The sequence below is a fragment of the Macrobrachium nipponense genome, chromosome 30 (genome assembly GCF_015104395.2).
Source record: "Macrobrachium nipponense isolate FS-2020 chromosome 30, ASM1510439v2, whole genome shotgun sequence".
Lineage (NCBI taxonomy): Eukaryota > Metazoa > Arthropoda > Malacostraca > Decapoda > Palaemonidae > Macrobrachium > Macrobrachium nipponense.
In genome coordinates, this window is record NC_087218.1 from 41837192 (window position 1) to 41861068 (window position 23877).

General features: G+C 38.6%; 1 protein-coding gene across 2 annotated transcripts in view; it reads right to left on the reverse strand.

The window, feature by feature from the left end:
- The window catches only part of LOC135202468 (acyl-coenzyme A diphosphatase FITM2-like), a 103837-nt gene that overhangs the window by 4192 nt on the left and 75768 nt on the right, over positions 1–23877 (reverse strand). The window contains exons 2-5 of one of the 2 annotated variants that reach the window (XM_064231874.1): positions 14683–14864; positions 7976–8145; positions 6265–6399; positions 4542–4659 (exon numbers count right to left, since the gene is read on the reverse strand). In XM_064231874.1, the coding sequence (XP_064087944.1) occupies positions 4542–4659; positions 6265–6399; positions 7976–8145; positions 14683–14864 (605 nt within the window). The remainder of the gene's footprint in view (positions 1–4541; positions 4660–6264; positions 6400–7975; positions 8146–14682; positions 14865–23877) is intronic. The other variant, XM_064231876.1, reaches the window with a different exon arrangement.

Here is a 23877-nt window from a genome sequence, read left to right on the forward strand (position 1 = left end):
ATCAGATGGGACAGTGACTGTACCATGAACCCACAACAGGATCAGACCCACAAGCCAGACAGGTCATGTGGAAAAAATAGGAGACCTTTAACTAGCAGTATACTGATAGAGCGCGCCTAAAACTATCCTAAGAGGTTTTCTGAGAACATATAGCCCTTTCTAAGAGAGGTTTCATCCTCACCAAGATTTAGTGAAGTTACTGCAGCTCTTTTGTTCCATAGGACCATGACAACAGATACCACAGCTGAAAATAAAGAAGGTGATCTCATCAAATAGTCACAGGTTGGCAGTGGTCATGGATCTCTACAGCCCTTACCAGAACCTTTAGTTACCATTTTCTCGATTTATATTACTGGTCTGCTTTAGTGTAACCATGGATTACTCAAAAAAATTGTGATGGAAAGTCTGTCCACTAACACACAGCCTTGTTGTCAGTTCCAGGGCTGACTACTTGTCAACTTGCTGCCCCAAGTGACAACAATAACATAACCAGAGAAGGTAATTAAGGTAGCTGCTAGCCGACATTACTTATCTAAGTATCTGCAGAGCTATGTAACATTAATTTGTGCCTGTGTTGCTACAGATGTGTCATTCTTCCAGTTCAGCAGGAAACTGACAGTTGCTTCATGTTCTGGTAAACATGGAAATTCTATTGTCAAGTCTTCTGCCAAGAGAAGAAAAAGATTGGAGATGGTACCTCCACACATATTCCTCTCCCACTAGAGGGGTGGCTTGTCTCCAAAAATTCTAGAGATTGTGGCAGCAAATAGGAGTCAAATCTTTGATAACAGATGTCATCCTTTCTTGTGGACAACATCCTCACATGCTATGCTATGATACCTAGAATCAAGACTGAAGTTTAGTCCTGGGACAAGGTATGCTCAATGTTTGTGGCAGTGAATAGCAGCCAAATCTTTTAAAACTGATGTTATCCGTTTTTGTGGACAACATCCTCGCATGCTAAGCTTGATGCCTACTGTCAAAATTGAAGTTTTAGGCCTTGGACAAGGTATGCTCGATATTGGCAAAGGAAGCACTAAGGGAGGTGATGGATGACTTGCCAAGTTCTTACAGCCACCCGTTTCTGATTTCTGAGGCACATTAAGTGGGTAGCTATCCCCAACACATCGACCATGCCCATTGACAAGTTCCTGAAAATGGTCGACACTTTCCACCTAGCCCACAAGTCGACAGAGCCCACACAACCACCTGTAGCAGCAGCTGCCCCACAGCCACAGCCACAGCCACAGCAGCAGAGCAATGACAGCGTGACAGGGGGGCCCCAACACCCCATACACCACTTCCGAAGCTTCAGGAGGGAAAACAGGCCTTAGTACAAGCCTAAAAGAGATGTCCCAAGGTCATATGCTTCTACCACTAGAGGTTTGGGAGTGAAGCCCAAAAATGTGAAAGTGGCTGCTGCATGTCAAAAAACATGCAAGGAGGCAGTAGCAACGGCCCAACCAACTAACAAAACAATTAACAGTCAGCCCTGGGCAGACAGGTTGCCTCTTAGGAGATAACAATTCTGCCTATCGCTGTCTCTTTTCCAGGTAAGGGCAGAAAGCCTCAACACGTTTCTTCATCACTCTGACGAGAGATCAAACAGAGTTCCTCGTTGACACCGGCACATGCAAAGCGTCCGTGCCAGCCAACCCATACGAACACCTCAATCCCACACCCCACACTCTCCAGGTGTCCACTGCTAGTGGGACCCCACTAAAAATATATGCAAAACTGACCAGGACTTTGTCATTCGGCAGAAACAAGTACAACTGGACATTCATCATCAGACGTGTAATAATCGCACACTTTCAAGAGCAGACTTCCTAAAAGACCCCAACCTGCTGGTGGACATAACAAGACAGCAATTGATCTCACGACCCGCCCCAATCACCAGCACCAGAGAAAATTCGCTTACTACAGGAGTTTCTGCAGGTATTCAAGGACAACCTGACCAAACCTGGGTTCTCCAGTCCACACTCACTTCAGACGTTTGGCCCCAGACGAGCTTGCCTATGCCAAACAAGGTTTCCAGGCTTCTCCCCTCCAAATGATACCAAAAGCTGACGGCAGATGGTGACCATATGGTGACTACTGATGAGTTAACATTAAAACAGTACCCGACAGGTAACCACAGTCGAACATCGCCAACATTACAGACCAGATGGAGGGTGCTAAAATATTCACGATATTCAAGCCTAACCTCAAATAACACAAGAAAGACATCAGAAGTGTCCTGCAAACACTCAAAGAAAACTGACTCATAGCCTGGGAGGATGAATGTGAATGGGCAAAGCCAACAGTAAAATTCCTGAACCAAATCAGCCCCAACAGTGTCAAACCACTCCCAGCGAAGGTCCAAGCAATCACCAACTTCCTAAAGATGACAACAATCAAAGCAGTTCAGGAATTTATGGTCATGATCAACTATACCACCAGTTCATTCTCAACCTTGCTGAAATAATGAGTCCTACTATACGTATGATTACATACTAGAAAGGAAAACAAGCCATCCAGCACTTTCCCACACTAGGCCAACAATTCGTGGTGCAGACGGACCACCAACTCCTGGAGCACACCTTCACCAAAAGCGGAGATGGGTGGTCAGCGAGACAGCAGCAGCACCTATCATCTATAGCCAAACACTCCTGCACCATCAACACCGACCAGATCGGGATATCATATCATATGGCATGACAGAGTGGTTCCACCAATCTTTGAAAGCAGCACTGACAGCCAAATGCCAAGATGGGAGGTGGAAAAAATAATTGCCAAAGATCATACTGGGTCTAAGAACCTCCCTACATGCAACATTCAATGCATTGCCAGTAGAAGCACTCTACAGACAGTTCTTGGCAATTCCAGCAGACATTTTTCAAGACCCTTCAGATCCAACCACCCCTTCCAACATCTGTAAAGCATTTATGCAAATGCCTACTTGGGCCCCCACAAAATCTTGCAGTGAAAAGACAAGCTTATCAAATGTCAGTGGACGGAAGAATGATCTGGGTATCAATCAACAGGCTTCACCCAACCCACCTGGCAGAAGTCAAGATTCGCCTGCTCCTCTTGGTGGGGGGGAATACTGTAGGGGCCCCATGGGGTCCTCCAGGCAGACGCCACCAGAAACGTCAAACGAAGACTGACCACGAGGGCCAACCTCCCACACATGGTTGCCAGAAACACAGACCAAGGATAAGCTGTAGAAATGATTATTATGTATTCTCATCAGACATAGTTGCCTGTGCATAAAATGCAACTGTACAAATGTAAAAGCATTTCAGCTTTCAAGCCATATGTATTATGTCTTTCTTGGCCTATAGAAGGAAATAGGCGAGAAAACACTTTCTCCCAGTTGTATGCCCTTCTTGTTCTCAGTTTAAATCTTACTTTTCCGCTCGAGATTGTTAATGGCATGTCCAGTTTTGATTAATAAATTAGCATATACATTAGTTGCTGTATATTACTAACCTCAATGCCTCTACTTGTATGTCAAGATGATGCCCTAAAAAAATGACAACATTTGTTAAAGGTTTGGCGCCTATCTGTGCCGTAATCTCCAGATTTTCTAGAGACAAGTCCCCTCTAGTGGGAGAGGAAAAAGTAAGAAGGAACCATCTTTTTTTTCTTGGCGGAAGACTTGGCAATGAAGCATCTACTTTTCCGGAACAGTAGCCAACTGCCAGTTTACTGCTGAACTGGAAAGCTACTATGATCTATCTGGCACATGCTGAGTCCTCTGTTGTCTGCTCCACAACTAGGGAGACCAAGTCAGTTGCTGGCAGTCTTTTATTCCGCTTCATTAAAATCTTGATGTTGGAACCTCTCACAAGAGTATGCCTTCACTGCCACCTTTCTCTTTTCTGGAAGTTTTAAAAAGCAAGTTAAAACCCAAATAATGAGAGAGTACACTGAGAAATGGCCAAGAGAAGCCACCAACCCCTTTGCTTTAGCAATGTCCTTTGACACTTTGCCCATTACAACAACAGTGTTTGTCACACACACTTGTCAGAGGAGGCCCAAGTATCAAAGGACATCACCCACACAAAAAAGGACGTCGCCGATACTAAAAGGTTGGTAGCTTCTCCTTGTATGGTCCCGTACCTGCTTTCTAACATCATCCTGAAAAAGATAAAGGTGGCAATTAAAATATACTCTTCTGGAGAGAAACAGGAGAGCTTCCCAATGAATAACTCCATGTATCTTCCTATACCAGGAGTAGACATCAGAGGGGGTTACTCTAGGCATGCCAGATTGATGATCTTAACCTTCACATTCTGCAAACAATTAGCAGTTATTATCTGGGAGTCTGAGGATCCATATAGTTATTATCTGGGAGTCTGAGGATCCATATAAGCTTACTTAATGGTTGACATTTTTCTCCCATTTGTTAAACAAGTTGGCTATGTCTGGAATTTTTGCTAGCCACAGAATTGAGCTACAATGTAAGTGATGAGTTTGTGGTGAAACAAACATATACTAGGAAAACATAGCATCCTCCAATTTTACAAATTAAAACATTATTTTGAGATACTTACTTTACATAGAGAACCCCTTCTTTTAATTGGAACTTCCTTTGTTTTCTCTTTCAAATTCTGGTATTGGAATAACCCACAGCCAGGCAAACCAGGTGATGCATCAGATTTAAACCACACTCTATGAAATGGGAGACAAAAATAATATAGTAATTAGTGTTCTCTTTCAAATTCTGGTATTGTAATAACCCACAGCCAGGGAAACCAGGTTGTGCATCAGATTTAAACCACACTCTATGAAATGAAAGACAAAAATTGAAGAAGAAATGGGAACAATATAGTAATTAAAAGTACAATTAGTCCAGTATAATAATTCAATATGAAAGCATTTCCACTAATTACTCTGATTTTAGGATAACACTCTAACAAACATAAGAGAAGTTCCTAGTATTACTCTCACATCTCTTTCCTTAGGTTCAAATCAACATACATGAATATATATATAATTTAAATTAGTTTTAAAATGTAGGGGTTACAGTGTCTTCCTTCCAATCAATCCAAATTTTTATAATTTTTTTACCCAACAAGCTGGGCATCCCTGTGAGTTTATACATGAAACAGAGTGGTCTGGTTAAACTTTATAACTGTAACCTTAGCCACTACTGAGAAGGCATTAGCATTAGATTTGTGACATCATCTTGTAAAGTAATATGAAAAGGGAATTCTACATATGATCATAAATGAAATTTTTCATGGATAATTCTTTCAACCACTCTGAAATTATATTCTTATAGACTGGCTTACAGCTGATAACTGTTAGGGAAAGCAAAGGAAAACAGTTTGGCATATAAGTTCATTCTTCATGTGCTATCTAAGCAAAAGTATATGTACTATAGGGAAAAGCCATACAGTTTGTTCCCTGCAAAAGTAACAAGTAAAAAAAGTATCAAGCTCACAGAATCAGTTTGATTCCACTAGAGACTATTAGGCTAATTGTACTGCTGTCTAGATGCACCTGAAAATCCTACCCTATGAGCACTAACATATTCCAAGAATTGAGGACTCATATATATGTATTATTACCAGGAGAATTTAGGACTTTAAATTTTTTTTTTTTTACTATTATTACTACTATTAAAGCATTTAACCTATTATTTTTTCCTATGTTCTAGTCTGCATATGTACACAGTGTGTTTATGTTTATGATTGCTTTCTACTTATTTATGTATTTATGTAACCTATCAGTTTAGTTGCTTTAATAGATTAATATTGCTGTAATTGTTCAATCTTCTTCCTCTTTTAAGTTTTACCTGTGTAAGAACACTATTATCACTTTTAAAGGGTTAACAAGCCAATATGCTCATTAATCAGGGGAGCACAAGCAGTGAATGACAAGAAATTTCTAATTGCAGAAAACAGTCAACTGTCAGGGAAAGTACAACTGTCAATATTTAACTGGGGACATAAGTTATCTTATATCTAAAAAGCTTTGGTTCTTGTTGTTGTTGGGTATCATTCGCCAGTGAAAACTTATCAGTTTTTGTTAGTAATGCCAATAGAAATTGGTCTGAAAGAGGCTGACCACCTAAGAATTACATAATTCAACTTTTTGTTCATAAAGTTTACAACCTTCCCTACTGTCATCACAAAGTATAGCACATATGCAACCATCCCCACTGTTATCACAAAGTATTATAAGTCTGCAATCATCCCTACTGTCATAAAAAAAATATTGTAAATCTGCAACCAACCCTACTGTCATTGCAAATTGCACAATATACTGTACCTGCATTTATTGTCAATCAACACTTGTGAAGGCAGAACAGTGAAATCCATATAAGAAAAGATAGTAAGGTGGAAATAGCAGTGAGGTTTGCTAGATTCAGTTGGTTTCATAAACACAACTAAGATGCATAGCATGCTGTAAGGATGAGTGAAAGACAAGAATTTGTATTAAGAGATTTCACATAAACAATGACTTCTAGGTGAACATTAAGGGATCTAATGAAGTACTCTAAATTACTTTAATCTTATGTAGGCAATTTTCTTACTAAAATTACCAGAGCAAAATGTTCTTAGCATCTTGGGAAGATTTCATCATGTGTTACCAACCCATCTTGTACCATGAAGAACATGTTAAAACAACAATGCAGAGTAAAGAGAAGTTTACATTTTTCATTATGAAACCACACTCAAAATGAAGAAAAATTTTTTAATTTTCATATCAAAAGCATGTGGCTTGTCATTTACATTTATCTGGATTTTTCTAAATATAATAACTCATATAAAAAGTAATCAGATCATAGTACATATATCTTAAACACATCATTAGCTAGGAGCTAATTCCTTAATAGTATTACCATACATCCCTAGATGTAAGTTGTCACTTAAATTTATTTTAGTTTAATACACCCAGTCTAGGTGATACCTCAAAAATAAGAAGATACTACATCCATCTTCTATGTGGCAAGTCAATTTCCCTTAATACATGGCAGTAATAATCACTCTAAAGTGAAGTCATCTGTCCAAGTGCAATCTGACAAACACACCATTAGTCTTTACGTACATGCTACTGCTTAATTATGGTGCAGTCTATATAGGCTTATGAAAATTTTGTGGGGGCTGTTTTGTTATTCAATGGATTCAGTAAACTGTTTGAATAATACAACAAAATTGCTAGGCATAACCTAGACAAATTCCACATTTTTCATTGTACTATAGCCTATGAATAATATATACAGGTAATGGACATCGTTTATCAATATCAAATGAATGTTGAAACAGCCCTTAAATTTTCCCAGACCTATTTAGGTTGTACCACAAGTAAGAAATAAAAAAGAATATGATTGTGATTCTTCAATAGCACAGATTACTCAATTTAAACATGGGTATTAGGTCTACTTACGTTATAAGGTTCTCAAGTTCTGAGAAAACTCAAAAACCTGCCAAAATGAAAGCTAACTAGCAGTATAAAAAAGCTGGAATTTCCATACAAGTTGGTACTAAATTAGTAAAATACAATCTGTAGACTACAGTAGAGTAGAGGTCACTGCTCCTTCTGCCTTGTAACAAATAGTTTTCAAATTACATTGATTCTGGTTTAGCCTTCTATGCTCTACAAGTTAACTTACATGCGAGCAAACAAGTCATAAAATACAATCTCATAATCGTTCACGTACGCCACTGTTCAATATCCTAATAAATAGACATGGCTGGGGATAAAAATTTTGTCCTAGACAAATAAGGTTCATTAAACTTATTATGGGTAAAATAACAACATCTAACAGCAAAGGTCTCACCTCTGGTCCTTATTCACTATCCTATTCATAGCTTTGTGATCCGTTGCTCTGTCAGAAAGAACGTCCACGCTATTATTTTTACTTTATAAAGTACTGAGTACTTAGAAATCAACAGATTAATGTACGAAGCAAAGAATCATGCAAAAAATCCCTCATAAGGTAAGATTCCTATGAAATAGTTCTAGAGCAGAAACTTACCTATATGTAATAAACCATGTGGCCATGGCAATAGCACCACCTGCAATCTTTTGTGGCATTGTATGGAAAAATATAATTGTACATGTTAGCATCACATCGCTTAATACACTCATGAGAGTCATGATGAAGAACAGCCCTCTGATATATGGAGTAAACTGATCGTAATTCATCTGTAAGAAAAATAAAAATTTCTGTATCAATAAAAAAATAACAAACATTTCTCAAAATTGCTGTCATGTAAAAATAAATTTTACACTGTCTGAACTACCGTACTTCAAACAGTTGAACAAATTAGAAATGGTATCCCCTGCTTGCTACCACACCATGGCATTCTGCTTTATGCAGTACATAACTTACAATAGGGCAGGAGAAGGAAAAATAGCTTATAGCTCTTAAATTTCAATGTTCACTAATCTATCAAATATATATTTAAACAACAAATTAACAGACATAGGTGAGATGTAATTGAAGCATGAATGTACACAGTCTGAAATGTATAATGAATAAGAAGATACCAAACAAATTTATGATGCCTTTGCTCTTATTCAATAAATACTATATACAGTAACTATATCCACATAAAATAAAATGAGCTATATTATTCAGTCTAAAAATATAAATGAAATAAATACATGAATATGTGCTATCATCGCCCCTACTTGAAGCTACTGAGAGTTTTAAGAAAGTTATCAAATACTCTAAAAGAAAAAGTGTGGATGGATTTTCCAATCATAGCCCCTAGCAATATAGCACTATACTATAATTAAACAGCGCCATGTTAAGGCATCAACTAGCAACTGTCTCATTTGGTATGAGTGTTCTAATAATGTTTATTTACTGGTACAATGAAGTATACCAATGTCTAGACTGGCACAGCTCTCCAAATCAAGCAGGTCATTGTGGTATCGGGAATGGGCTTCTCTCCTTAATGATAAACCTATTTGTATACACAGTAAACAGAACTACTGAAAAGATACCCCAATTGAATAATCACACTTTGGCATAAATAGAATGGATAATTGAAACCAACTTTATTGTTTACTCGGAGGCCCAAAATACTGACATACCTATGGAGCACACTTTATAAAAGATTGCTGAAAGGTAGTAGAATTAAAAAATCTGAATAACTTTTGTCTCACAACTGGCAATGTTCTTTTAAAGAAGGTTAAAACAACAAGAAAGATTATTAAAAAAGAATAAAAGAATCTGCATAAGAGTGAGTAGGACAGGATAAAGTTTTAAAAGCATTAATGAAAAGAAAAAAATATAGATTCCTGAAAGACCTCACTTAAGATAAAGTGCACATGCGGCAATCTATAACTGTAACAGTTAGTTAGAAAAGTGAATTATATATTAAAAAAAGCTTAATCTGACAAATTTTAAAAACACAGTGCTGTAGCTTATCAGTCCACAGTCATAAATGTCGTCTGAAAGTGTGTGCTTTGACAAGAAATTATTGCATAACTTTTTCCATGTTACCAGGTCTAACAAATTTCTTAGGAAATTTGGTGTTCAAGGCCTGCTCTATATTACTGCAACTAGTGCAACTACATGCTTCTTATTTTTCATCAGAAAAATTTAAGCCTCCCAATGGTCTACAGTACTGATGATTCCGTAATAATTATACTGTAATACAGAAGGGGTCACATCATGACGAGGGGGCCATTGAGTAATCATGTGTAATGTACCTAATTTTCAAATGGGAAAAAACTGTACTACATCTCTTCTCTTTCCATTTTCATTGATATCCATACCCTTCTGTGGCCATAATGTGTTTTACCATGGCATTGTCAGTTTCATCATTCTACAAAACCAGCAGAGGAGTTAAGTTGATTGGACAAATGGAAAACGCACTCAAAAGATGTGATGTACAGTTTAAGTCTTCAGTATTCTGTTCACTTCTAACTACCATCTTGAATATGCTTCCAATTTTGGAAGCCATAAGTAGGTTGCTGCTTATATCCACAAAATTAACTTTAGAGGATGAGGGGCTACTCATACAAATTACATCTATAAACAAGTAGGCAAGTAGGACAACTACAAGCCATCTGTTTCAGTGAAGTGAATAGCAGAAAGTCCAAATAGTGATGATGCTAAGCACTTTCAGAGGGATAATTTCATTGTACAGAACACAATAAACAATTTGTCTTACTATTAAATAAGAAAATTTAGTTTTATGATAAATAAGAAACTGGGCAATTACGTATATGCTGATCTAAAGACAATGGTCATATGAAGGTGGAACCAAACAACTGTATAAACAGCAAAAACAGTTCCAAATGCTATGATACAGATGAACATAGGAATTGGAAATATTAAACACTAATTTCTTGCCTACACAACTAAACTTGACATCATGAAATATGTACACTTCTCCTTTAAACACTATCCGCTATTTGAGCTAAATTCAATATTAGTTGATTGCCCCAAGTCTGGAGCCCATATATACTTGAATGAATTTAAAAGTGGTATTTTCTCACAGAGCATTGGTCAAATGGCACCAATCTGAAAAATCAAAACCCATAAAAACATTGTTGTACATAACTGCATCACTTGACTTTATGCAAAATGTATTTACAATTAAATGTGACAGTGAAGGGCAGAAAAATTTCATTTGTTACTTACAATTGGTGAGTGGTTACAGTGACTTGTGATACCAACAAAAGAAGGTACCATAATTCCAATATGCACATAGATACAGTTAATTTATATACATTACACATAGTAATCATATTCTACTATACAGTGGTCCCTCAAGATAGGAAAGGTTCAACTTACGAAAAACTCGAGACATGAAAGCAAATACGAAAAATTTTACAGCTCTACATACGAAAATTGCTCAAGATACGAAAGGTTGTTGCTGTAAAGTCCAAGATTCGCCCGGACCACCGATAACAATTTTGAAACTCGCGCGCCGCCAAATGAGTAGACTCGCCACCATCCTCCCGCTCTCCCATTGGTTCCTGATGCTTGTCACTGCCATGAGATCCTTCTTTCCTATTGATCAGCATCCCTTCCATGATGCATCTACGTAGCGGCGTCCTTTTTCAGCCACTGCACAGCATCGTCGGTATCGTAAGCATGCGGTATTTATTCGTTCTAACGATTTCGTTTATTAACGTAAATTCATTAGTGATTTCGTTGTAGTATACTTTATCGTGTTGTTTACTACATATGTATACGTACTATACGTAGTCATGGGTCCCAAGAAACTTGAAATTCACGGAAAGAGGAGGATGCTCTCTTTGGAGACAAAAATGGAGGTTATCAAGAAGTAAGAAGCTGGTATGCGATTGAGTGTGATCGCCAAGGAATACGGCCGAAATACGTCGACAATAGGCACCATCCTTAAGCAGAAGGATATCATAAAAGCAGCTACACCTTCCAAGGGCATCACTATTTTGTCCAGCAAGATGATCCACGTGCACGATGAAATGGAAAGGCCTCTTCTTGTCTGGATAAAAGACAAAGAAATCGCTGGCAATACGATAACGGAGACGGCAATCTGCCACAAGGCAAGCGCTATTTTCAGCAATTTGATTGCCCAGGCTGAAGACGACGGAGGAGAAGGGACATCAACACCAACCCCAGACTTCAAGGCTTTGCATGGGTGGTTCGAGAAATTCCGTAAACGGACTGGCATCCATTCGGTGGTGCAGCATGGGGAGGCGGCCAGCTCAGACACGAAAGTGGCCAAAGCCTTTAAAAAGACGTTCGACGAGATGATGATCAAGGAAGGCTACAGTTCTCAGCAAGTCTTCAACTGTGATTTGACTGGCCTTTTTTTGGAAAAAAATGCCTCGTTGGACGTACATCACGCAGGAAGAGAAGAAGCTACCTGGGCATAAGCCTATGAAAGACAGGCTTATGCTCGCACTTTGTTCCAACGCCAGTGGGGATTGCAAGGTGAAGCCCCTACTTGTCTATCATTCCGAGACTCCTCGAGCCTTCAAGGCCCACAAAATTCTTAAGGAGAAGCTTCCAGTGATGTGGAGGGCTGATGCAAAAGCCTGGGTAACGAGGCTTTTGTTCATGGAGTGGGTAAATCTGTGTTTCGGACAGTGAAGAAGAGAAGTGCCTCCCTCTGAAATGTCTGCTGGTATTGGACAATGCCCCTGCCCACCCTCCTGGCCTCGAGGAAGATATCCTGGCAGAGTATTCCTTCATCAAGGTTCTTTATCTTCTGCCCAACACCACCCCTCTCCTCCAGCCCATGGACCAGCAAGTGATATCGAACTTCAAGATGCTGTATATGAAACATCTTTTCAAGAGATGTTTTGACATCGTCATATGCATCCGACTCATCGACCAAGCTTGGCAGGAGGTTTCGAGGCGAACATTGAATTCCTCGTGGAGGAAACTCTGGCCTGATGCTGTATCCGCCCAAGACTTCGAGGGATTCGACGTGGGCGAAGCTGGTGCTGCAGATTCAGGAACAGTTGACGATCCTGAAACTGTTTCGCAACCAGATCTTGACAAGATTGCTGCACTCGGCAAGTCCATGGGACTGGTCGTCGACGAGGATGACATCAATGACCTTCTCAAGGAGCACCAAGAGGAGCTTACGACAGATGACTTGAAGGAGTTGGAGGCCATGCAACATAACGTCGTTCAAGAGGAGTTCTCTAGCAGCGGCGAGGAGGAGGAGGACAACGCTATGACAACGGCAGAAATTAAGGATGCTCGAGCTGCTTTTCATAAGGTGCAATCATTCGGAGAAAAGGCTTACACAGTTCGATGACGTTTGCCCGAGTCGTTTCAGGAACATTGTCAAAAGTAGGCAGAAGCAATCTTCCTTGGATAGTTATTTTTTAAAGAGGCCTTTAGTAGGAGTAGTAAGCAAAAATGAAGAACTAAGTGATACAAAAAAACAGAAAGTTGAAAGCGGTGAAGAAGTTGAAATTTTGTAAAAAAAGAAAAAAAAAATTTTATTTTAAGTTTTTGTAAAGTTAAATGTTACAGTTTTGTTAATGTGTTTCGTAAAGTTATTTGTACGAAAGTTAAATGTACGTACGTATCTGCCGTTTGTCCTCCTCCTCTGTCGCCACTTTTGGAGATAGCCTCACTCGAAAGGTAAGCCTCCACATTCTACTACATACGTACGTGTGTACGTACAGTATTTCTTGTATACCGTGTACACTAATACACTTTATTTACAGGTACTATATTAGCAGTATGTATTAAGTTAGGTATTGAATGGTCCAAATTGTTGTAGTATTTCATTATTTATAGGTCACTTTAGCTTTATTATGAAATTTACTAGGGTGTTTTTGGAGGGCTTGGAACAGATTAGCCATTTTACATGTAAAATGCGGTCCAAGATACGAAAAGCTCATGATACGAAGGCCACCTCGGAACGGATTAATTTCGTATCTCGAGGTACCACTGTACATTGGTTCTAAAAGGATGTTTTCATACTCATGGTAAGAAACCTCTTTTTAACATGCATGGTAAGAAACCTCTTTTTAACATTTAGCACTGAAAAAAACTTGATTGGAAAGTCTGACAATGGCAGATGAAACAATTAATATCTAGCTCTACATTCTCTGGAATGAACTAAGCCGACTAGAACTGAAGCTATTAGAATATCAATATGAAAATTAACTGTTATTCTCTCTTTAAATTGGGAGAAATCTTGTAGAACGCAGTAAAACCCACAAAGTCCTCAATATATAATGCTACTAACTTTTCTGACCTAGTATTTTCACAGCTGAGGGGTATTTCAAGATGGCGCTTGGTAATTTTATATTAATTTCAGGTGATATATCTCATCATCCAAATACGGATGTCATTTACATATAGTAGACAGTACAATACATTAGAGATGTATCGGATGTCTGAAAATGGGATTTGCGGATGTGGATGCGGATATAAATTTTTTTACATTTGCAGATGTGGATATTAATCTTTTACATTTTCGCATGCAGATGCGGATATTTTTTACCATAACCTTGCAGATGAGGATACTTTGTAAATCTAAATAATTTAGTAGTTCAAGATTGTGTTACCACATAATATTTGATGTACTAATTGATGGTAGAAACTTATGTGATACTCATGTATGTGTGTGTATACTTTCATATGAACATATAAATAGTAACAGCAATGCACGAACGTTTCAGTTGTCTCCGCACAAGGTTATGTCATGCTCACTGCATGATAAGGGTAACAAAACTCAAAAGACATTCTTTGCATTAGAGAGAGAGAGAGTGGAGTTTCCAAATAAATGCATTAGTACCCTGCCTTTATGATTACAATAGCTGTAAATGACATGAAATTACCCAAACAAATATGCTATAACAGGGGTACTTATACAGTACTATATACTGTATGAAATGTGTAATTGTGTAGCACGTATGTAGTATTCTATATACATAAATGATAAAGCCAAATTTAGCACACACAAAATTAAATCTACTTTTAGCTACAATGTATGAGTTTGAACTATTGAACAATGAGCAGGGGGTGATATCCCCATATTCCCATTTTCATACTGTGGATGCTGATGTGGATACGGATATTGCTCGCAATGGTAATGCGGATGTTAAGAAATTGTCAAGGCAGATGGGGGATTTATAAAAAATGTGCATAATCCACAGATGTGGCTATGGATATCCGAGACATCTCTACAATACAGTATAATTTCATACAACATGATGTCAAGTTATGATAGATAGTAGATAGCAGAAAATTCTGAAATAGCATACCTTCATTATGAAGTACTCCTTCTCTGGGAGATTCTCTAAAATAGTTTGTTTATCCCCTATGTCTTGTTCTGCTCGTTTGTGGTCTTCTAGGCGAATTTGCTCCCGAATACCTTCCCAGCCCACAATGAATTTGGCTTCTTCAACAATCACTAAGTTGATGTAAACCAACAGGAATGCATGGCCTAGAAATAAAACAATACCAAACACTAAGATTTCTCTTACAAAAATTTCATTACAGTAAATGTTTTATGATTATGGTACAGAACTTGAAGATTTTTTTTTTTTTTTTTTTTTTTTTTTTTTTTTTTTTTTTTGCAAATTAAACTCCTCAAAATTTCTCACATCAATTAGTATTTGGAAAAGTACAGAAACATCTTGAGTAAGTCTACACATGAATTTCTAGATATAAGATATTCCTTGCACTTTTTCTATTAAACATCTTGAGTAAGTTTACACATGAATTTCAAGATATAAGATATTCCTTGCACTTTTTCTATTACGTATTCTAATTTACAAGACACACATTTTATTGCAAAGCTTTTAGATGTTTGTTTACATGGCTAAGAACAAAAGTCTGCCAAATCAAACCGTACATATCGCTATAAAAGACCAATATAAAGATAAATCAAATCACAGGTCCTAAAAAATACAAGTCAACATACTGTACAGACAACTGACAAATACAAAAAAAATTAATGATATAAAAAAACCTTGTCTAAAAAAAATTAAATTACTGTAAATAATGTATTTCATAGCAGAATCATCATTACAAAAGGCTTAACCTCTATTTAATGCACTGACAGAGTATAGTGACATTACAACAGAGTAGTTTAAGTTTTGATATTGTAGTTACAAGCAGGAAATGGCAGGTCAGCTGAGATAACACATCAATATAGGTGGAAACAACTTCAAACAATTAGCATGTTTTAAGAGGCTACAAAAAATCTCTTCATGAATAAATATAGTACGTACACACCTTATTCTTCTAAAGGTCTGAATTACACAAGGAATGGAGACTACCATAACCCCTGTTCAAGCAGATTTCTTCTGTTATCAATTAGAAAATTACATATTCTAAATGACAACTGGATATTCCAGAATAAGGGATAAAAAGTCAAACAAGCTTGTTATTGATATTCTAACCTTCTGTTCAACTTTTTTTCATGTAGGGGTGTTGATGAGAGGGACCACTAAGTGCCACCACTGAGTCCAAACTAAATATTATATATATAAAAGAAAAAGGTATAAGAAGAGTGATGAAAAGGAAAAAGGGAGGGATTTAACTTAAAATTAAATAAAAGTCATGCCCACAGCCCTATAAAAATTTGTATTCTAGTTGTAATCTTGAAGAATGACAAATTAAGAAAAACAGATGCTTGGAGCTGCATTTGTAATCATTATTTACTTGACTCTTTACTGAAAACAGAAATGTCATTGGAATCAGGAAAAACAGAACCAATTATTTGGCCCATACTCTAAACCTACTGTAGGCAAAAGTCACAATAAATGAGTAAAAGATCTGCAAACAGGAAATCATATACTATAACAAATATATATACAAGGGATTCAACGCTATTTATGTACCTTCATACTTGGCCACAAACATTTGTTAAATAATACAAGAATATCCCATGAGTGAAATATCTTTGGTATATATATATACAAGAGATGGTGGCTTCTATAACCATAGGCTATGAAACCTTTAGACTCCGGCGGCGCCGGAGACGTATATAATCTAAAAGATTTAGGAGGTCTCAAGCCATCCCCATATCACCGGGGTGAAGGATGGAAATCCAGACACAGGCACAAGGCCGGAGGGCTAGTGTTAACGGGTATTTCGGTTTAAATACTAGACAGAGTAGCAAGTCCACCATTGTGGTAAACCGAATATAGTAAAATAAAATCTTATATAATGAAATAATGGATGTTAATATATGTGTGTATTAATATGCACGCAATGGTAATGATTCCATAGGTGTGCATCGATACCTATCACGCGTCTAAATACACCTAGCTATCCTGATGCTGGGTCCGGCTTCGTGAGAACAGAACAGGAGGTCGGTTATAACCTTGGCCCATATCTGGTCGATAAGGAATAGTGCTATTTACATAGACCATACCTAGAAGCCGGGGTCCCGGATCCGCCGGAGCGGGGGAAAGGGTGGGTGAACAACACCATGAAAGGAATACATGACACCGTGGACCGGAGAGCATCCCGCCCGGGCAAGCCAGGTGGCCAACCACGGCTCAGCCGAACAGGGTACCCTCGTTGCACTACAAGGCATGGTACGGAGGGCCTGCCCACAGATAACCCTCCCTACCCATCCTTCCCCCCCCTATTGGGGAACTCGGATCGGCTACATGGTGTAGCGGGAGCGAGTCCGCACTCCACCGAGGTGGGTGAGTGGGGGGGTGGGGTGGTAGCAGGGTGGCTCATACACGGTCAGCTGGAAACCTTCTCAGCCAGGTGAACAGCCACTCGGTGTGAAGGACCAACCAACCAAGAGTAGGCCTATAGGTCTACTAACATGCCCTACAAAATTACATTATGAATCATAAAAAACACATATAGTATGAAGAGACATCCTGACCTATGCGGGGGAGAGGAAGAGAGAAATAAATATGGAGCGAAAGAGAAAGCAATGAGTCCTCTCGAGTGGCTGGCCTAATTTCGTATATCGAATTGATCTGAACTAGTTGGCCTGGCCAACTCCGAGCGGCTTAGCCTACAATGCCGAATCGAAATATTTAACTGAAAGGGCAAGACAGCCAGGGTGGCTCGAGGATGAATAAGTATAGACTACGAATGGATCAGGATCCCATCGTAGAAGACAAGGGTGTCTTACCAAAATAATAGCACATAATACATCTTAACTAGATATATGGTTGATATGCCAACCTCAAGATGTAAAATAAGGCTAACTGAGTAGGCTACGTCCCGAAAGCATGCGGTTCAGTCGGTAGGCTATCCCCCGCGATCGGACTAAACATTAAAACGTCAGATAAATAGAAACGCATCTATAAAATATACATAAGGAACTGCTAAATGAGTGAGAATCGACTCCAATTAGTATAGGAGACCAATTGGTGTGCGATAAGAGCGTAAATATACGCCGGTAGCGAGCCACGAAATGGCGGCGTGGGAGCGGCAATGCGCGGGCTGACGTTTCCGCATATAACCCATTAAAACACAGTTAAACATGTGTGTCACTACCTCTGGATAATACCAAACATTAATTGCAGTACTCAACTTAGATGCAGTATCTACCTGACGTTCCATGATGCAAGAAGGAGAAATTACAAAGCAAAATCACTACACAAGAAAAAGCGCGTGTTAGCGACATCATGCTATCAAAAGGAATAATAAACAAAGCGCTAGTTGTAGCAGTAGCAGGGGCTTGGAACGGCTCCTCTGTAGACGAGAGATATTGAGAAAGGAAGAGACTAAATGGCAGGGGGACCTCTGGTAGTGGTTTCACTCGCCCCAGATACCATACCGACACCTTAAATAAAGGTGAGCGAGCCAGACTATGCTGGCATTACCATATAGCTTTTTTCTCTGGTATTTATAGCAATATTTATACCTTAGAAATGAGTGCTAAAGGAACCATTTCATGGAGCGACACAGGCTAAGCCCAGAAAGGCTTGTTTGATCTAGTGATTTTACATATCAAAGAAAATCTACTACTTTAAAAAATGGTATGACTACGGCCAGTTCCATAAAAGGGCTCCTGGATACAACAAGATTGGGAGAGCCTTATAAAACTTATCAACAAGAACATATACTGATGCAGCAGCAATCCAATTACAACAAAAGGATAGTACATACAATGTCAATAGTAAATCAAAGGAGGAAATGGGTAAACATCCAAACTGTCCAAGAGTTATTGGAAAGCATTTTCCAGAGCTGCCCATGGATCTGGAACAGGGGAGCAGAATACTGAGTAAATCATTAGTGTTCCTTAATGTTCGTACAGTCTTTCCTGGCCTTGGTTTCTGAGCTGGTCTGCCTCTACATTCTTTCTGCCTGAACAGTGCTTGACTGTCAGCTCGACAACATAGAGAACTTCCCACTTATCCACATACCTTGCTGGTGGAAAGAGTTGAAGGGTTACAATCCCCCATGGTTGCTGATACATGCCACTACAGTTATGTTGCCACTTGACAACAATTCATTGTGATCAGTCACATGCTTACGAAATGTTTGCCCAGCTAGCGCATTAATGCTGTTAAAATTTCCAAAACAATGTGCAGATAAGGTTCAACCTGTGAAAACACATATGAAACAAACATGCAGCTCAGGTGTTAACAAAACAACCCCTTTGATGCATCCACAAACAGAACCATCTATAGGGTAGAGATCCTCTCTGATTATCCCACACAAGGCATAAAGTTGAGATGAGTCACTTGGGTTGACTAATACGACATCAGTTACCACTGAAACAAATGTGGCTGGAGTTGCCTCTGCAAGGCAAACTCCTCCAAGGATGACAGGTGGCTAAGATCTGCCAAACCCAGCACTACAATCTCCCGAGCCTTCTGGCATGAGAGTCAGAAGGAAAGACACCCACCACTGCCATGTCTATAAACATGCCCAGGTACTATGCCTGCTGCTTGGATAACTTTCCAGTACACCAAGAACCCAAGATCATGGCAAAATGCAAGTCAGCAGTCTTTGGTCTGGAGCACCTGCAACTCTGAAGATGCCAATACCAGCTGGTCATCCAGGTAATGCAGTAACCATATATCCTGCAAAGGGACCAGAGCCAATACCAAGTGCTTTCTGACAGTGATGAACATGCACTTCAAAGCACACATCCTTCACATCTACTGCAAGCATGGAATTTCCCTCTGATGGAACCCAACAAAAAGAAATGTGTTGTTTCCATCTTGAGAAGCATGAAGAACAAACCCTAGAAATTAGCTACCAGTGAATTATTCTCCATCCACCCTTTTATCTCTGCCAACAGGGTCAGAGTTTTCAAGGATCCTGGGAAGTTAGACGAAAACAGTACAGGTACAGTAGTACCTCGAGATACGAAAGGCTCTACTTACGAAAAACTCGAGATACGAAAGCCAATGTGAAAAATTTTACTGCTCTAAATACGAAAAGTTTTCAAGATACGAAAGGTTGTTGCTCTAAAGTCCCGAGATTCGCCCGGACCACCGAGAACAATTTTAAAACTCCCATGCCGCCAACTGAGTAAACTCGCCACCATCCTCCCGCTCTCCCATTGGTTCCTGATGCTAGTCACCCCATAAGGTCCTTCTCTCCTATTGGTCAGCATCTACCCCTTGTGCTTTAAGTATTCTATTGGTAAAAGGATGCTGTAAATTGAAAAACTTATTCATGCAATACATTTCATAAAAAAAAATATTAGGTAAAGATAGAATAAAGAATAGAAATGAATGGTTATTATACTGTTTGGTAGTTTCATTAGTTGAAGAGAGATAATGAAAATTTATGGCTTATTGTGTAAAGTGATTGCTTGTCAATCGTTCGATACTCGTAAGTGCTGGATGTAAACAGACGTTTGGAAGCTTTTTTTTGTTTGTTTATTATAGTTAATGGTTACTTAATAATTATTTGAAATGAGTACATGCAATACATTTAATAAAAAAATTGTGAATTAGATATCATAAAATATAAAATAAATCAGACTGCCAACAAATACGTATTTTTTAGAATTCTTCTTCTGTTTTATTATTACGTTACGTATACGTAGTTTCATTATAGCTGTCAGTAACTTGGTATCTCCATTAGGTAAAGATAGAATAAAGAATAGAAATGAATGGTTATTATACTGTTTGGTAGTTTCATTAGTTGAAGAGAGATACTAATGACAATTTATGGCTTACTGTATGCTAGGAAAAATGATTGCTCGGCGCTCGTTCGATACTCGTAAGACGGGTAAGAGCTGAATGTAAACAATCGATTGGAAGGTTTGGTTTTTGTTTGTTTGTGTATTATAGTTAATGATTAATTAATAATTATTTGAAATGAGTACATACTGATTATTTATACATTTTATTGGCATATTCTAAGCTTTTAGCTCTTAGGTTTAGATGTCAGAATCATAGACTAGGCTACAGTAGCAACCGCTAACATAGGCTAGGCTTATTGCTAAGGGAAATATGCTAAAGTCCTAATATATGCAGTAAAAATGGGGTTGAACATTACATGCAGTTGAATATTACTCAAGTATGTACAGTATTTTGCCTTTTTGGAGTCATATTTCTTCCATCGGATCGGCTTGTAAAACCTAGAACATGTGTTTTAGGCCTGGAAATATCATTTACTCGGGTGTTTTTGGAGGGCTTGGAACGGATTAGCCATTTTACATGTAAAATGTGTTCCAAGATACGAAAAACTCATAATACGAAAGCCGCCTCGGAACGGATTAATTTCGTATCTCGAGGTACCACTGTACCTAATATGGGGGAAAGGAGGAAACATAGGTTCTGGGAGGTTATTCAGTAACCATCCTAAAGGACAGACTACCCATGGATCTGCCCCAAACATGGCACATTGCCCAATGGCATGACAGGCATTCCCCTCCTCGTCATAACTGGAGAGATACTGCCAACCTCAGCATCCTTCATTCTTCTTCATTCCACACTTCCCTTCCTATCCAAGCTGGGGAAGGACAAAAAGGCTGGGATGGCTTCTCACCCTTGCTAGAGGAAGAAATCTATGTTCTTTATCGCAATACTAGCTACAGAATGTATGGTTACAGTTCCTTTTGCACCACTGAAGGGGGGGGGGGGGGGGTGTAAATCACATGGTAGATCAGAGTCCCAAGCTGTAAGTACTTATACCTCTTCTACATTCAACTCTTCATTAAAGAGCAAGGATGTCCCCAGAGCCAGACTTCCATAAGACTAATCTCTGAGGAATTACCGTATATTTCGGCGTATAAGTCGACTGGAAGATAAGTCGACCCCCCCAATTCTGAGTAAATATGTTATTGTTATTATACAATTAAGTTTGTTCATACTTACCTGGCAGATATATATATAGCTGTATTTTTCTGACGTCCGACAGAAATTTCAAAAACTGCGGGCACACGCAGTGGGCGGCCAGGTGGTAGTACCCATTCCCGCCGCTGGGAGGCGGATATCAGGAACCATTCCCATTTTCTATTCATATTTTTTTATTAATGCTCTGTCTCCTGAGGGGAGGAGGGCGGGCACTTTAATTATATATACTGCCAGGTAAGTATGAACAAACTTAATTGTATAATAACAATAACATTTTGTTCATGCCACTTACCTGACAGATATATCTATAGCTGAATCACACCTTCGGATGGTGGGGAAAGACAGAATAGGATTTTTGGGAAACTAAAATTAAGTAGATGATATACATCTTGGTTGTATATATAAAAGATGGTACCGGCAAATATGATTTAGAATGACGAAAAGCGAAAGATAAGTTAACTCGGATGTAAATGTAAACAAAACATAGCGCCTAAACTACGCTGACAATAACAGTCCTACTATAATAATGTAATGTACAAACGTCACTACAAGTTAATGTTTTGATTGGGTTGTTAAAACGACGTCGGTATTTTATTATTATGTTGGAATATTCCTTGACCTTGGTTCTTCTACTGGCATAAACAGGCTCATTTGAGGGAAAACGAACCTGCAGTTGATTCACAGCAAGATTCAAACTTGGCTCTATGATGAAACGTGAATGAATAATTTGTCTATGAATCTGTTTTAATTCAGTGACGATGACTCAAGTATTTTGAAGGATTTTAAATACATATTTCTATTCTAAATACAATTTTTTATTTTATTTAAAGTGAAAAGAATTCATACCATAGATGTTTTTGAACCAAATACCCCGGGTTAAATACAAAACTGTCAGAAGTAGAACGCATCTTCTCAATTACTGTTAACTACAAATAGCTACGCAAATGTTTACACTTGCTGTGCGATTTGGAGTCTTCTTCAAGTTACTTTGATTTGTTTCATTTTATTTAAGGTTATGGATGTTCTAATGTATATTATTAGTTGGTCAGTATTACAGTGTGAAATAGTTTTTTATACTGGTATTACATACATAGTTTACTCAACAAGGAGTCATTGTTATTAGCCAACTGTTAAAAAAGCCTGGATCCTGTACCACGAATACTTGCCAAATTAAAGATTCCACTTTTGTTTACCTGGTAGATAAAGTCGACCCCCTAATTTTTGGGCACTGATTTTTTGGGGCTAAAGGGTCGACTTTATACGCCGAAATATACGGTATGTCCTCTCCCCTCAAGACAAGGGTCAGCCCATAAGTTAAGAGCTCTGGATTTTAGAGGAAAGGTAAGTTCTGTCCTCTTACATCATGCAACTACTTTAACTTAACCCCATGTCTCTTTCCCACTTAAAATACCAGTGAGGTGCAAAATTAAGCAAGTGTTGTCACCAAGAGGCTTGGCCCTGGATGCTAGCTTGCAGGCAGCCATGGTGAACTAATCTCCATGTCTTTCAATACCCCTCTACCAAGAGGGCCATATCTCCTTCATGGTGTCTCCCAGGGGCAAGTCATTCCATTTATTTCTGTAAATATAAACCCACTTCAACTGCAGAGCTGTGGGTCTTGGCAATTCTGGCTCGTAAGACTTTCTTCTAACTCGTTTCAAACAGCAGGGGAAGGAGCCTGATCAATCTGCAGGAAACTTCTGACACAGACATCAGACTGGCCTATCCAAAAAATGAGCTTGCCAAGACAGTGGCCATGTGAACAACAATCTACTTCAGACACACAAACCCAAGGTGAACTCAATTAACAGATCACTGCATTTTACAAAGGAGTTGCTTACCTCCCACAAAACATCAGTTTCAACTCTTGCTTGCTGTAAGTTTTAGAAAGAACCCAGTAAAAAGGGTACGGTGTGGTGGGTCGAATAAGGGAAGTACAGTCTTGCTCCCAAACAGCCACTTGTGTATTGGAGACAGAAGGTGAGAAAGGGGTTTTAAATCCCACTCATCCCCTTTGACCATGAGTTTAACTAACCTTGTTAAATTTCAAAGACAATTCCAGCTTTGCCTCTGGAGAAATGCGTCTAGATTAAACGGCAATGGTTGTATTTGCAAACATCAGTCCTTAAATACTTTAGCTTAAAAACAGACCCACAAAATAATTTTAAAAAGAATAGATATACGAATAATATAGTTTTCTAAGAAGAGCCCTTA